Source organism: Hoplias malabaricus, chromosome 13 (genome assembly GCF_029633855.1).
Source record: "Hoplias malabaricus isolate fHopMal1 chromosome 13, fHopMal1.hap1, whole genome shotgun sequence".
Classification (NCBI taxonomy): Eukaryota; Metazoa; Chordata; class Actinopteri; order Characiformes; family Erythrinidae; genus Hoplias; species Hoplias malabaricus.
Genome location: NC_089812.1, coordinates 22,696,717 through 22,713,451, shown reverse-complemented (window position 1 = coordinate 22,713,451; position 16,735 = coordinate 22,696,717). Strand labels below are relative to the sequence as shown.

The following is a 16,735-nucleotide window of genomic DNA, read 5'->3' as shown; positions in this document are numbered from 1 at the left end:
AGTGGACAGTGCTCAGTCGACTTGTTAAATGAACATGTCACTAAAGTGAACGATGCTTTAAGAAGCTTGAATGCTGTTTATGAAGAGTTAAACGCATTAGTGTTCCTGACCATGACACACGTCGTAGAGCTGACACCTGTGAAACAGTGACAAAGCAGGTCGTTCATCAAGCAATGAATATTCTAGACACAATAAATGCTCAAAGTCGAGGTCATGAAGAGACGAGGTCAGCCAAAATGAGTGACAGCTCTCACAGCACTAAGACCTCTACCTATTCTCGTTTAACTTCTGCTAGCAGAATGAGTGTAGCTGCAGAAGTTGCTGCCAATGAAGCCACCTTGCAAGTACTGCTAGAGCAAGAACATCATATTGAAGAACTGCAAAGGCTGGAGGCTGAAGCTGCTCAGTTAAAGGCTAAACAGGAGGCTGAAAATGCAGAGAGACAAAGAGTGCTAGAAGCCAAGCGCAGAGAATTAGAACGTCTGGAGATGATTAAAAAACTGAAGGCTGCCAAGGCACGGCAGCAAGTATATGAACAAAGCAAATGCTCATGTCAAACATCTAAACAGAGTCAATGTTCAGATGATGAAATAAATGAGCTGCTCCATCAACCTGTTCCTGTGAAGGTTAAAAGGGCAATCAAGCAGGAAGGAAGCCCACCACAGTATTACTCACCACCACAAGCTGTAACAAATCCAGCTGAAGACAACACAGTAGCTCTTGGTCACAAGTTGTGTCTTCTGTGAGAAGGTAGGCCACAGTCTACCAGAGTGTCGTAAGTTCATAAGGAAGACAGTCACAGAACGAGTCAAGTTTGTTCAAGAGAAAAGGTTGTGTTTCGGCTATTTGAAATGGGGCCATCGTTCCAAGAATGGCAGAGACAGGAATATCTGCAAGACATGTGGAAAAAGACATCCAACTTGCCTCCATGATGATTGCACCAAGGAAGAAAGGATGCAAGCAAAGACTGATGGAGGTAGATACCATGACAAGTCAAATGATGGGAAGCTAGATCAGCCAAAAGATCAAGCAACAAGCACATCACGTGATGCAACATCTCATAGAGTCACCCAGAATAGCAGACACCCATACATCCACAATAATTCCAGTGTGGGTCTCTGCCACAGCTGAACCAAATCGTGAAGTTCTTGTGTATGCACTCTGTTACGCTGTGCTGTATATGTGTGTGTTCTCTCTCTCTCACACACACACTATCTATGTAAATGTATAAGTTCTGCAATCTGTTCCAGTCCATGTTTGTTCACCCATCTAGAGTTCATTCCATATTCCAGTTCGTGTATTTGTTCGTCGTCCTGAGTCCGGTCCACCATCCAGTCCATGTGTTGTGTCTGTCACCATTTCCGTCTACGTCATCCCGGCGGGAATCATAAATACGTCTCTGTGTACACTGTTAGGAAGCTTTGTTTTCTGCTGTGATTTGTATTGTGTATATTGAATTCTGTTTGCCTGGTTTTGACTTTGATCCATTCCTATTTCGACTACTGGGTCATAACAACTCCTTGATACACAGAGTGACACAACCTTTATACTTGAAGAGACTGCAAGGGTGCTCAATACAAGGAGTGAACCAGTTCAGCTAAGACTCTCCACAGTGGCTTCAAGAAACACAGTCGTGTCCTGCCAGAAACTGACTGGTTTACAGGTAAGAGGGTTCTACTCAGACAAGATAATCCCTCTTCCAGTGACCTACTCCAGAGAGTTTATACCTGCAAACAGGAACCATATTCCCACACCAGAGACGGCGAAGGTATGGTCTCATCTTGAACACATTGCAGATGAGATCGCTCCTCAGCAAAGCTGTGATGTTGGCCTGCTAATCGGCTACAATTGTCCTCAAGCCCTTGTACCAAGACAAGTGGTGCCTGGTGAAGAAAGTCAACCCTTTGCTCAGAGAACAGACTTGGGGTGGAGTGTGGTCGGCTATGATAATCCATGCCTTGATTATGGAGATGCAATTGGAGTAAGCCACCAAGTCATAGTGAAGAAAGTGATGCCAGGTCTTCAGTCCTCTTCAGATCTCACAAGTGAAGTGTATTATGTCTGTAGAACACAGATCAAGGAAGTAATTTTACCTGCAGATGTCATCAAGGTGCTGGAATCTGACTTTGCTGAAAGAGCTTCTGAAACTAGCCACATCTCTCAAGAAGATCTCAGATTTTTATCAAAATTGAAAGAGGGCATCATACGTAAGAGTGATGGACATTATGAAATGCCACTGCCATTCAAGAAAGACAGACCCAACTTACCTGATAACAAGATGTGCGCCATCCACCGTCTCAAGTGTCTAGAAAAAAGGCTGAGAAGAGATGAGCAGTATAATAAAGACTACAAGACTTTCATGAATGAGATCATAACTCGTGGAGATGCAGAAAAGGTCCCAGAAGAAGACATCCACAAAACTCCAGTGTGGTACATCCCACATCATGGGGTGTATCATCCACAAAAGCCGGGGAAAATACGCGTTGTCTTTGATTGCTCTGCCAAGTTCCAAGGGACGTCCTTGAACGACCATCTCCTGACTGGTCCAGAGCTGACAAACACCATGGTGGGAGTTCTGTTTCGCTTCAGAAGAGGCCAGATTGCAATCATGTGTGACATAGAGCGCATGTTTCACCAGTTCCACATGAAGGCAGAAGATCAAGATTACCTTCGATTCCTTTGGTGGGAGAACGGAAATCTTGAAGTCCAACCTTCCACCTATCGAATGAGGGTCCATCTCTTCGGTGCAGCTTCATCACCTGGCTGTGCCAACTATGGACTCAAACACATTGCAGCTGAAGGACAGGGACGCTTCAGTAATGACACCATCAAGTTCATACAGCGGAACTTTTATGTTGACGATGGCTTGTTAAGTGTAACATCTACAAGTCAAGCAATTCAGTTGGTGAAAGAAGCAAGAGAGCTTTGCAGCACAGGCAGACTATGACTGCACAAGTTTGTCTCTAATAGCAAGGAAGTCCTCGCAACCATTCCCAAGGAAGAATGTGCTGAAGCTGCTATGGACAAAGACATGGCATCTGATGAGTTCCAGTTCAGAGTTGTTATCAAAGAGAAACCACTTACCCGTAGAGGTGTGTTGGCAACAGTTGCTTCAGTCTATGATCCTCTTGGATTCGTAGCGCCTTTCATTTTACATGGAAAGTTGATTCTACAGCAAATGTGTTGGGGCAAGCTCAGTTGGGATGAAACTTTACCTGATGATCTGCGACCTCAGTGGGAGCATTGGCTCCAAGATCTACCAAACTTGGCTAATGTTAAGATTCCAAGATGCTATGTTCCATCAAGCTTCAAGGCACAGCACTATGAGCTTCATCATTTCTCTGATGCCAGTGTGTCAGGCTATGGTGTATGTTCATACCTCAGAGCAGTCAGTGAATCAGGTGAAGTTCACTGTTCCTTAGTGATGGGAAAGGCAAGAGTCGCCCCTACCAAAGTCACCACCATACCTAGGCTTGAGCTGTCAGCAGCCATGGTAGCCGTCTGTACCAGTGATATGCTCAAGAAAGAACTGGAAGTAAAGTGTTTACAAGAATTCTTCTGGACTGATTCCATGGTTGTCCTGGGGTACATCAATAATGAAGCCAGAAGATTTCATGTGTTTGAGTTGACTATTATCAAGATGGTTCAAGAAGCAACATTTTCAAAGGAGATAGAGTGCCTTCGGCACCACAGGGAGACACAAGTCAAGAGCAAGGCCAACAAGCTATACAAATTAAGTCCATTTCTTGATGACAAAGGCGTTCTGAGAATAGGAGGCCGCTTAACTCATGCTGCCCTACATCTGCACGTTAAACATCCAGCAGTCCTTCCAAAGGACAGTCATGTGTCAGCATTACTCGTCAAGCACTTTCATGAAAGAGTGCACCATCAGGGATGTGGAATGACCATGAATGCGCTCCGATCCAATGGCATATGGATGTTAGGCTGCAGCAAAGCAGTATCGTCTCAAATCTACAAGTGCACCACATGCAGGAAGTTCCGAAGAAGCCTAGAACAGCAAAGGATGGCAGATCTCTCAGAGGACAGGATGGAAACCACCCCTCCATTCACCTACTGCGGGATGGATTGTTTTGGACCATTTTATATTAAAGAAAGAAGAATGGAGCTAAAACGCTATGGGCTGTTACTTACCTGTATGTGTTCCAGAGCAGTGCACATTGAGATGCTTGACGACTTGACCACGGATGCCTTTATCAATGCTCTGCGTTCATTCATCGCCATACGTGGAATGGTACGCCAGATAAGATGTGATCAAGGGACAAACTTTGTTGGAGCTAGACGTGAGTTTGCTGAAGCACTGAAAGAGATGGATCAGAAGGAGCTCAAGGACCTTGGATGCGAGTTCATCATGAACACCCCAGCCTCAAGTCATATGGGTGGAGTCTGGGAAAGACAAATTCGCACCATCAGAAGTGTTTTGACATCCATCCTGGAACAGTCAACCAGAAAACTTGACTGCTCATCCCTGCGAACATTCTTGTATGAAGTCATGGCAATTGTCAACAGCAGACCTCTGACCACTGATTGTCTTAATGACTCATCCAGCCCAGAGCCCCTTACCCCAAATCATATTTTAACAATGAAATCAACAATCCTCGCTCCACCTCCTGGAAGGTTTGTCAAGGAAGATCTCTACCTTCGCAAGAGATGGCGTCGTGTCCAACTCTTGGCCTACCTCTTTTGGAGTCGATGGAAGAAGGAGTATCTCCTGAATCTCCAACAAAGACAGAAGTGGATCAAAGAGCGCAGAGACGCAAGGGTCAATGATGTTGTTCTCCTGAAAGACGATACTATACCACGTAATCAGTGGAAGTTGGCAAGGGTGATCGAAGCATATGCAGGAAGGGATGGAAGAGTGAGAAGACTGAAGTTGCACATCAGTGATTCCAACCTTGATGAGAAGGGAAAGCGCGTATCCAAACCTGTCTATCTTGAGAGGCCCATCCATAAAACAGTGACGATACTGGAAGCTGATTGAAGACTGTTTCTTCTTCTGTCTTTATCTTCTTTAAGGTGCAGTCTGGTGATTATCTATGGGGAGTTCAAGACCTGAAGCAAGCGTTTGTTCAGTTTCTGCTTAGTATATTTTCATTTGCATGATTTCAAATCATAGATTTGGTGGGAGTGTAACTGCCTACCTGGACAGTTTATAATTTATTTTATTTTTTGGTTAATTCCCCTTAAAGACATTAAGAACTGAGGCGGAACTATATATCGGCAAGGGTCTCCGGGGGGACACATTATATGCACGGATAACACCAGTAGCAGAATGTTTGTCTTATATAATTTTCAAGGTTAAAATAAGTGTTAAATAAGGTTAAAATAAGTGTTTTCACGTGTCAAGGAACATTCTAGATCAAGCCATATACTCCCTTTGTTATTTAATGCAGCCAATGAGGTTTGTGTTGTGTTTGAATGTTATTTTGTGTTTAAGTGAAGTTGAAATATTGCATTGCTGCTAATGTTGCTAGTATGCATTTAGCTATAAGTTTATGTGTAAGCTAAGGATTAAATTCATGTGGTTTTAATGAAGTTAAAAGTCAACATTGACACTAAGAACTAATTCATAATGAATAAATAGCAGTGATATTTTACAAGGCAAGAAACATTTCATTGTACAAGTTTAAAATTATGTCATATTCTAAAATTAAGGACTACTTTATATTGGAGTTACTTGTGTATAATTGTATATTTGTTTGTGCAATTTTATATTACAGATCTTACGTTTAGGAATAAACCTAATCAGTACAATAAGGAAATCTGTGCTGTCATCATTATATCAGAGGGAGTAACACATGCTGTCCATTCATATAAAATTCAGCACTCATATCAGAACAACCCAAGAACAGCAGTTTAATCCACTCAGATTTCTTTTGGGGGGGACACTCCCACGCAGAATACAGGCCCAAATACTGTTATTTATTCTTCCCTCCATCTACAACCTAATGCACCTAGTGCAGGGCGTCCCAAAAGTAAGAGACAGGAGACACCCATATAAAAGATGGTGATCCAACTTTAGAAACAAGTGGGGAACCGTGGCCAAACAGGATTTGCTCTTGTCTTAAATCTTGTGTCTAAAACTGGATCAGTATTTTTCAGATGGGTGTTTTTTTCTGTGTCCTTAGGGGCACCCTGTAAATGTCTTTGGGAAGATGATCATTCTTAAAGCCCCTCCTTACGTTGTTATTTAATATAAATTTCCAACTCCATGTTCCTTTCTCCCTGACGGGGCACCTCAGCATTTCCCCGTCTCCCCCCTGTTCCTCATTGCTCTCTCTTAGTTTAATCTCCTCATAAAAAGATCTGCACTTCTGATTGTAAGAAGTAACTAGAAATACATTCTCTCCTCAAAGTCAAATAGGTTCTTCTCATACCACGAGTGTATGTTGAAGGCCTATTTAAACATAAAGGAATGCTAGTTCATGCCAAGTACAGTTTTCTTTATACAACTAGACACAACCCACACTCAAGGTCTCTGCAGAACCCGCCTCCATCTCTCAGACCTTTCTGTTCATTAAATGGAGCAGTTTGTTTGTAGTGGAGCTGTCAGGAACCTAGTGAACTGTGCTATTGTTTATCATTTCTTTTCACCGTTAAGTTCAGAAGTGTTAACAGTCGTGTTGTGTTCTGCTCTTTGGTGCACTAACACACGCTCTGTACCCTGCATGTTAGCTTCAGTTAACTTCTTATTAGAACTCTCCTTTCCATGTTAAAGGAACTCTAGGTAAGATATGGGCTTTTGCTCCTGGGGCTCCACCTAGTGTAATTAATTATTACTTCACTGTAGTGAAATCATTAGGGAAGGGGAGGGAGTGGGTGGTTTTCTACTCTCTCCATAAGTTACTCCGTAGTGCACTGTTTACCCAAATGACATGCCAGACAATGTGTTTACTTGTGGTAAAGGAGTATAATATTGTAAAGTAAATTTGGCTGAAGTCGTTACGATATCGAACTGTGTTAAAATGTACTGAGTCATTGTGTGTGCCCTTACCCACAGTAATGCTGATAGAGTTGCTCCTGGATGATCTGATAGAAGGACGTCTCCAGTAGGAATAGTCACAGCTGTACTGGCCTTGACTTGAGGAATCCACTGTGAAACTAAATGTTGTTGAAGATACAGCTGTTTGGGTTTGTATAGTTCTCCCATCTCTGTATAAACGGTATTCTGCAGAAGTGTACTCTGAGATGGGTGAAGTACATTTGATCTGAACAGTTTCTCCTGGAGAGACGGCAGAGTGTGAGGACAGTACAGGGCTCTGTAAGGTGTCTGTTAAAGAATAGAATCAATGGATTAATGAACATTCATTCATTTATTCATTATCTGAAACCGCTTATCCAGTTCAGGGTCACTGTGGGTCCAGAGCCTACCTGGAATCATTATGTAAATAGACATATCTCACGTGTGGCTTTGTTTTATCACTTATTATTTTTCTTAGTGCAGTACCCACTGAGGCTGCTACTTGCGTATGTCATTCACATAATTCATTTATGTATATAGAACACTCTCACTTTATTTCTTAGTCAATAGTACTTCTCCACTTCTGTACTCTCTGTAACCCCTCTCTATATCCCTGCCCTATTTATTGTGATTACTGTACTCGTTTTCTTGTGCACTATTTGAAGCCTACCTGGAATCACTGGGTGCAGGAACAAACCCTGGAGGGGGCACCAGCCCGTCACAGAGCAACACACACTCACACATTCACTCAGACACCTATGGACACTTCTGAGTCACCAATCATGATTAAATAGTGCTTTTAATGTAAAGGGTCACTGAAATGTCATTTTATGCAAAACAGGAACAATATGATGAAAGTGGTCATTTTAAATTGTTGAACAGAATAAAGTGAAATGTTTAGAGAATCGAAACAACTACAACATTACAGTTTTTTAAAGTGAAAATGAATTTCTTTACCTGAGCACACAACACTAGCGTCTTCACCGTGACCACAGTTGTGAATGTTAAATCCTCTGTGACTGCATGATGTAATGGAGCTTTCACTTCCAGAACAACCAACATCATCCAGAAGAATTGGACCACTTCCCCGACCAAAGCTGGCACTCTGAGGGGCTCTGCCACATCCCATCTGTCTGCACACCACCGCCGCATCATTCATGTCCCAGCCGTTATCACACACTGTTCCCCACACGTCGTTATGATACACCTCCACTCTTCCAGAGCAGACACCAATGCCATTGACAAGTCGTATGTTTGAGGCATCTGTCACAAATGGAGAATGTGAGCTTTAAGGCAATTGCTTTGTTTCTATAAACTGGTACAAAGTTTTAAAATCCCAGTTTCACAGGCATTACAGCTGAAATTATTTTGGTACTTTCAGAAAACAGATTTACACTGTATATCAACTTACCGACCAACCAGGTGTCTCCAACAGCACTGATTACTGAAATAAAGAAGAGTTTTTTTTAAAATCAGTGATAAAAGTAAAAACGCTGTTCTGTGAGACAGTTATTCACCTTTTATTTGGTTATTTAGTTAGTATTTAGATGTGGATTTTTTTATCAAGACATTTTGGTTGTTCTTGTTGCAGCACATTGACCTTTCATTCACTTGCACTGTGTGGTCTAATGTTTCTTGACATGTGTTTTCTTTTAAAATGAAGGGCACCAATCAGGAGTTGGTGAAGGATTTGCACTAGATTTTAGAAAATTTGTTGTGAGAATATGATGGTATTCAGCTACACAAATATTAATCTGGTCAGGTACTGATTCTGGATTCAATCTGCTTCACAAACAATAATCCAACTGGTCCCAGATGTATTGGATTGGATCACTCAAAAAAAAAAAAAAAAAACCACACAGTTCCACTACTTTACAGACCACATCTGGTGGAATTAATAACTAACGCTTGGCACAGAGCATGCGGAGCTTGGGCTCATGTGTCGCTGCTCTAGAGAATCTCCATAAAACAGCTAAATTCCATTTACAAACCTTTGGAAACTCAGTGCACCTTACTGCAGATTTTCATAGACAAAATTATTTAGTTTAAAATATTATACAACTCTAAAATATTTGGAAATCTATTCTAAAGCATTAACTGGAAATTATATAAAGTAAAAAAAATAATCTGTGATCATCATCATCATCATCATCATCATTTTCTTCTCCGCTTCTCCATTTCAGGGTCGCGGATAATCTGTGATGTTTATTCTATTTTATTAACAACAAATGTACAAAAATATATTTGCGACAACACGGACTGTAGTGATTTTTTTTTTTTTTTTTTGTAAATATAAACACATTTAGAAAAATAAGGTTAAAACTTTAAAGAATATTTTAGATTTGAACACACACACATACACTAGTTTACTAGGTCCTCTAAACATTAGGCCAAGGTTGCCCCACACAGTCAGGGCTAAACAATGCACACAGCAAAACCAGTCTGAAGATGTTTTAAATGACTGTTTCTCCAGGACTCTTTCATCAGTGACAGCAATCTCACACTCTCTAGAACTGCAGAGAGCCGGTCCTGTGAAAGTGTAACTAACGACTCTGGAGCCGCTTCAATCTGAGATTTTTCCTCGAGGGCAGCGATTCTGAAATGGATTTCATGTTTGTAAATATTGTTGTGATATGGCTCAGCTGACCACAGGTCGTCACGTCTCCACCATCTGTATTTGATATTTCAAATTAAAAGCCCTCTGCAGAGGTTTGTAATAGTGACTTCATGTAATTCACCAAAACTCTGAAGAAGGGGTATGGCGTTATTTTTGTATATTTCGAACCGGATATTTCGAGCGAGCAAGAAGGTTTCTGCGCGCTTCCTAAATGAAGCTTAATACTGCAGTTCAAAAACTGTTCATGTAGAGAGAGGAAGGCAGGTTTAAATCAATCCACCTGAGCAACCCTCCTGAGTTTTACACACACACATCTTCATAAAGAGCCGGCTCTTTTCGGCTCCTAAATGGCTCTTTGTTTTACCACTTATTTCCACTGGTACAGAACAATATTACCTACATTTTACATGACTATATGGACAAAATATTATTGTTCAATATTAAAAATAATAAATAGTGTTGCAATGGCCAATTGTTTTTATGTCTGTCTTGTAATAACTCACTGATTGCACTCACACATTCAATTGTGTACATTTTTTTTATTTAAACACCTTAATAAAAAATCAACCACAACTGTCAACAAACATTTAACTGATTTAACCTTTTCTTCAACTATTTTTTGGAAGGCAGATTGGCATTCAGGAAAACCAAGTGTCTCAGCTCGGAGGGTTGGAGCTTGCTTGTTGTTCTCTGATTGGTTGAATGACAAGCCTTAGAAAAAAATGGCTCGGTCTTAGACGGGAATCGGCTCTCATCGTTCACTTACAAGAGCCGGCTCTTTGAACCGGTTCGTTCGCGACCGACACATCACTAACACACACACACAAAACACTGAACAAATAGGTTTTAACTCTGGAAAGCTCTATTGAGTTTATCAGAAAAAGACCAAAAAAAAAAGAAATACAGAAAGACTTCACAGACCAGGTGGGTTCAGTTCACCATTCTTTCGTTCCCCTGTATGATTTAAGGCCACATTGCTTTGCCAATATTTACGGCAAAAAACTGAAATACTCTTTTGCTGTACATAAATTGTGAAGCATAGTTTAGAATCCTTTAGAAAGTTATTTAGATAGCATTTACAGTACATTCTATTATTAATAAAATACTTTCTACAGTAGTTGCAGTACAATTTACCGTCGTTACTAGAACTAATTTACACTATGTACATTGTTTTTAGCACATCAACTATGTTGCTGACTCAGTTAATCAAGGTAAATACAAGGACAAAAAGATAAAAACTCTACAATGTTGCCAATTCAATGAATATAAAATAAAATGACTGACTGTGGTGCACTGGTCTGTTGTCATTCTGAGGACATTGTCAGATTTCCCCCAAACCATAACCTCCCACTCGCATGTATCCGCCTATTTACTGGTCTCCCGCCTGTATGTCCTTCCCACTTGGCGCTCAAGCCATCCAATCAGAAATTACCTTTGTCATTTGACGGTTCTGATTGGCTGAATCTGAGGCACTTTGTAATGGCTGTAAGTTTGAAGCGAGCGCGCAGGTCAGAGACATCGCGCACGCAGAACCTCAAATAATATCCGCGGGCGCAGAAACCTTCTTGCTCGTTCGAAATATCCGCGTGCGTGCAGAATTGTGGCACAAAAATAACGCCATACAGCGGCAACTGCATCAATATATTTGTAGTGGAAAAACTGATTAAACCTGTTTATTTAGGAGGCAACACATCTATATGAAGTCATGCAATTAGTGTTTCTTTATGTTTTTTAAGGTGCGGTAAAAAATAATTTATTATGGTTATTTTATAATTGTAATAATAATAATCTTTATTTATATAGAACCTGTCATATATAAATGTAGCACAGTTCTTTACAGATTTTCTAAAAAGAAAAAGTATAAAGAGTGGAACCACAATAAAATCATAATTTTAAAAAATAATGTTAAACTAAAGTTGCTGGTGAAGCAAAGGGAAATATGTTTGTTGACAAAACAGAATGTGTCTTACACACAAACTAATAACATTGCACAAGCAGTAGGCAACATTTCGATTGTTTAATGTGTTTTAGTGTTCTGGATTTTCTTAAACTTAACTGAGAGTGGGTGAGATTTCACTAAACCACTAACACACAATACAGAGCATACGGTGTCACTAGACCAAGGTAATGTTGTGTTATAAACCTATTCACTCATGATAATTCAGTCAGTGATTCCAGAATGCAGAGAATAGAAAATACTGTTCACGCTGCTACTTATTATATATAATACTTTATATATGAAATCATAACTTACAGAATTTTTCAGTAAGTACAAACTTTTCAGTTTCAAAGAGCAATTCAAGGAGCTCTGTTTCCAAGAAAATATTCCCTTTACTGTGGGAATTATGCCTTTACTGACTGAACTAAACATACAGCATTCATTTAATTTATCAATATTTCTGCTGAAAAATAATTAATGGTCTAATTTAAATGAATAAAAAACAAATTAATTTACCAATAGTAATTTTGGTTTCGCTGAATCCTTGTTGAAAAGTTCAGTTTGCACCGCTGTGGGCACTGCTGCTGTGTTCAGACACTTTTGCTCTGAGGTTCTGATGTTTGTGACTTAAACGCCTCTCTTCCTCTTTCACTCCTTTTCCTGATCTGTAAAATCTGTGAGACATACAGATAACACATACTGATAACACATACAGATAACACATACTGGTAACATATTGGTAACATACTGGTAACACATACTGATAACTCAAACTTGTAACACATACTAGTAACTCAAACTGGTAACACATACTGAAGATAAAAATGTTCTTTTGGACCGTTCTCAAAGTATTTAAAATTTAGAAAATATCAAACAGGTCCAAAATACACCCTCCCTCTTCGGGGGGGCGTGTTCGTTACGGAAGAGTCGCAGACACCAGTCGAGTGAAGTTCAAAGCAAATCAAAGTATTTATTTAACAATACTGGATCCAGGAGAACTAATACATCGAGAAGAGTGTGATACCCCTCCCAAGTAAAGCTCTGACCTCTCAAGATCTGACTCCAACAGTTATACCCCAAATGACGTAAACCCTGCCGGTGAGGCGTTTTCTGGCTGATTAGCGTATATTAATATGCATAATTTCACGTGTTAGTACTCAGCTCTTCACGTGCATGCCGTGACCCCGAAGACATTCGTTATCCGGCCAGGCTGACAATGGGCCTCTCTTCCCAGCACTCCTCTCCCGAGAGACTAAAATTTAGGGAGTCAGAAATGCACTTCAATGTCAACAACATGCACCTACACTTCAGCCCTCCTGGGCCAACACTATGATTGATGTCAGTGTGTTAAAAGCCTGGAGTGCACATCTGTTCAAGGTTAGACATTAAGAATTAACAATGTGTAAATATCACGTGAGTTATCATGCCATAGAGTTAGCTTATAATATGTCTTTTAAGAGTATTTATCATATGAGTTAGTCGTGCAGGATCAAAAAATGTTTAACTACATGTGCAAGTAATACATGATGTAAATGCTGGTTAGTCATTCATATAAATGCATATAAGGTACAAGATTTCATACAATGAGTATGTAGTTATAAATGCTAATTTAACTAATCATCATTTAAGGATATTCATCAACAAACACAAAGTAATAAAATTGTTTCCCATGACAATACTGATAACACATACTGATAAAACATACTGATAACGCATATTGATAACACATTCTAGTAACTCAAATCGGTAACACATGTTAATAACACATACTGGTAACGCATACTAATAACTCATACTGATAACACATACTGATAACTCAAACTGGTAACACATACTGGTAAAACATACTGATAACGCATATTGATAACACATACTAGTAACTCAAACTGGTAACACATGTTAATAACACATACTGGTAACGCATACTAATAACGCATACTGGTAACGCATACTGGTAACGCATACTAATAACGCATACTGATAACGCATACTGATAAAGCATACTGGTAACGCATACTGGTAACGCATACTGGTAACTCATACAGATAACGCATATTGATAACGCATACTGGTAACGCATACTGGTAACTCATACAGATAACGCATACTGGTAATGCATACTGATAACTCATACTGGTAACGCATACTGGTAACACATACAATAAATGTGTTACAATAAATGTACAATAAATAAATAAATTAAAACTAAATATGGTCAAAACTATATATATATTGTTAACACAACACCCTATGTTTCTATGAACACATACCAGAGCCCTAGGTTCTGTCATTTCCTCTGACTGTAAGTAGTTGCAGCTTAGTGAGAAACAATGAAACGAGAAAGTTGCAACTTTTTGTAAATGAGGCACAGCACTAAGCAGCACATGACTCAGATTCCCCTGACCAATGTGACACAGGTTCTGAGGGGTCCTCAGACTCCTATAAGTGTTTCATTCCTAGAAAGAAAAGAGAAACAAAGTGTATTTTCACCTCTCTCTCTCTAAAATCTGATCTGAAATAACTTCAGTCTCTGTATGAAATACTTGCTGAAGATTTACTGCCTTTTTAAAGAACAGTGAGCAAGTTTGTATTTTTGTTCATTGTGTTAAAAAAGTCTAAATCCTACTCTGCTTCATAGCTGTCAGTACGTGTTCGTGCTCAAATGACCACAGAAAGAACTCTGACATTTCTAACCTGTGCACTCTGAAGATACAGCAGCTCTCTGAAAGTTCACATTTGCCTTTATTTGCTTTGACTGAACTTACCATTGCCACCCAGTTCACATCCTGTTTGTTGTGAGTGTAACATATAGGAATTAACCTCTTAAATAACTGATCATATGATTATGTAATAACTGGAACAGGCCTAAATAGATTACTCTCTAGTGAAAAAAAGGAATAATAAAAAAAGGTTAAAACATTATACTTTTAATGATATTTACAACAAAAATAGAATAAAATACGAGAGTGAGCCACTTCCCAAAGCGAAGCACCAACATCCACAAAAAAAGACGATTCAGAAGCTCATCTGGATCCTGCTCCAATCAGAGTCTACATTTAAATCCTATAGAGTAGATCTGAGACTCAGTTTAATGGTGTTATAGATTTATTTTGGAAATGTTTAAACTCATCATTTGTTAATATCCTCAGCTGTGATTGGACAATAAACACCTGACCCTGTAAATCACTTTCACTGGACGTCAACAGTTAAGAGCTCTTTCTTTTCATTTTCATTTGGATATTTATTCATGTGGATGTTATTTTGTGCATAGAATCGTCATCAGTAAAGAAGCATAAACACACTGCTCATAAACACACACAAAACATGAGTCTTTATTAAAGATTATTCTTATCATCCAGGGAACTGATACAAGAGACAATTTTTATTGTGCGTTTGATGGTGTAACAAGTGTTAGAGCAGTACAGATCTGTGTCTTGTGCTGGACGCTGCGTGTGTGTGTGTGTGTGTGTGAGAGATGGACAGTTGTTCATTGGTGTGTAGTTGTGAGGGGACGACCGTACACCGTGGCTCACTGGCAGTGAAACATCAGGGCAGTATCTAGAGTCCAGAGAATCGCTCACATCAGCATTATCATATACACACATACGCTTAAAAACAAAACACAGGTTTCTGAGAAGCCAGCGGGAGTTCAGAGCAAGTGGACGCTCAACTTCATGTTCAAGTCGTGTGCATAGTTGAAGTGAAATGAGGAAGTGAGACCCCAGCAGCAGTCGAGCTTATCGAAAGGTTTCAACTCAAACTACGGCCTTGAGTTTCTCACTGAACACGGCGTAGAGGCGGAGGTATTGCAAGAAAGGTACAGTGATGGCCCCGACACTGATCTACAGCAGAAATCTGGATTAGAGTGAAGCCCCACAGTTCAGCTGACGTTCATACGGAGCTAGATTTAGTTGAATCATGATTAGCTGTAACACTTGAGCTGACAGAGAGGCAGGTTTGTGTCGATACGGAGGATCAGTTTCATCAACTGTTCACTTTAAAGGACACATTCAGTCGTCTCTTTGAAAACTGCTTTACAATGAAATGGTTCTATTGTAAACAGAGTTATTCAGAGCGAACTGAATGTGCTGCACTGGGCATTGCACAGAGTGGTGGTTAGGAACTAGACTTGGTCTCCCACAGTTACCACACACTGAACATTCAAACACATGAAACGTCTGTCAATACACCGCCTGGGGTTTGAGAGTTTTCAGAGAAAAACAGATCTGTCTCTTAAAATAATGACTGTTACTTTATTAGAATTCTATTTAAAGCTCTTTAGACGGGTTAATCTAACCCTGGTGTTCCACATGGGTACTGACATCACATTAGATTTATTTCCCCACTTGCACATCAACATTTGTGCTTGTTTTGGATAATGTGGAGTCGAGTGGTGGAGCAAAAATTTAGGAGCGGTAGGGTTTGCTTCGTTAGCCTCTTTAAGCCACAAGTTTTGATGAGAATATTTCTCTGAATCTCAGCACAAACAGGTGAATGTTCATTCTCCCAGCAGCACAGTCTCCAGTGTCATTTCAGGGAGGTTTTGGACTGTGACCTGTTTGTACTAAACTGAGTAGACAACAGTTCACTCTGGATAGTTAAATCTATTCTCTGAGATACAGGTAACAAAGAGGTGGTGAAGTTGAACAAATTCAAAAATGAGGAAAATAAAAGCTGCAGATTTAAATATACGTTATTCACAGCTTTTTTAATTTGTTACAAGAGGGAAGTGTAAAACAGCAAATCCCGGTTTAGATTTCAGTGGTTATTTAAAAAGTTACTGTGAATCGTAACAATGCACCAGTGAAAAACTACTCTGAAGTAGCCTGGTTACATCAACACTTCATGTCGTCAGCAACTGAGCGTCAAATCAAATAAAGCCTCTCGTAGAGGAGCTTCACTGCTGCTTTTAATAATCGCCTCAGTCTCACAACACGAGACAAGTTTCTAACAGACCGTGAGAAAAAGAAACATGTATGACTCTGTCTATTTTTGGTTAACAGCTCTGTTTCAGCATTTCTCTTTTTAGAGCACACACTTTAAATTCTTCCTCTGACTTGCGTTCTTCTCAAACCACTGTTTCTCACCTCGTACCTCAGCTGTGGGTCGCTGAGTTCATTAAATGCACAGAAATGGAGGTCTGAGAGTGTCCTGAGTAAACTGCTACTGTAAAATGCTAGAAAAGATACTCTGGTTCAAA

At 39.9% G+C, this 16,735-nt stretch overlaps 1 protein-coding gene across 1 annotated transcript in view; it reads right to left on the bottom strand.

The window, feature by feature from the left end:
- LOC136664723 (uncharacterized) overlaps window positions 1–12,139 on the bottom strand; it is a 42,044-nt gene extending 29,905 nt beyond the window's left edge. Inside the window, exons 1-4 of the mRNA XM_066642084.1 lie at window positions 12,052–12,139; window positions 8,391–8,423; window positions 7,937–8,242; window positions 7,013–7,288 (exon numbers count right to left, since the gene is read on the bottom strand). Of these exons, the coding sequence (XP_066498181.1) occupies window positions 7,013–7,288; window positions 7,937–8,138 (478 nt within the window). The 5' untranslated portion in view covers window positions 8,139–8,242; window positions 8,391–8,423; window positions 12,052–12,139. The remainder of the gene's footprint in view (window positions 1–7,012; window positions 7,289–7,936; window positions 8,243–8,390; window positions 8,424–12,051) is intronic.
- Window positions 12,140–16,735: the final 4,596 nt, after the last annotated feature.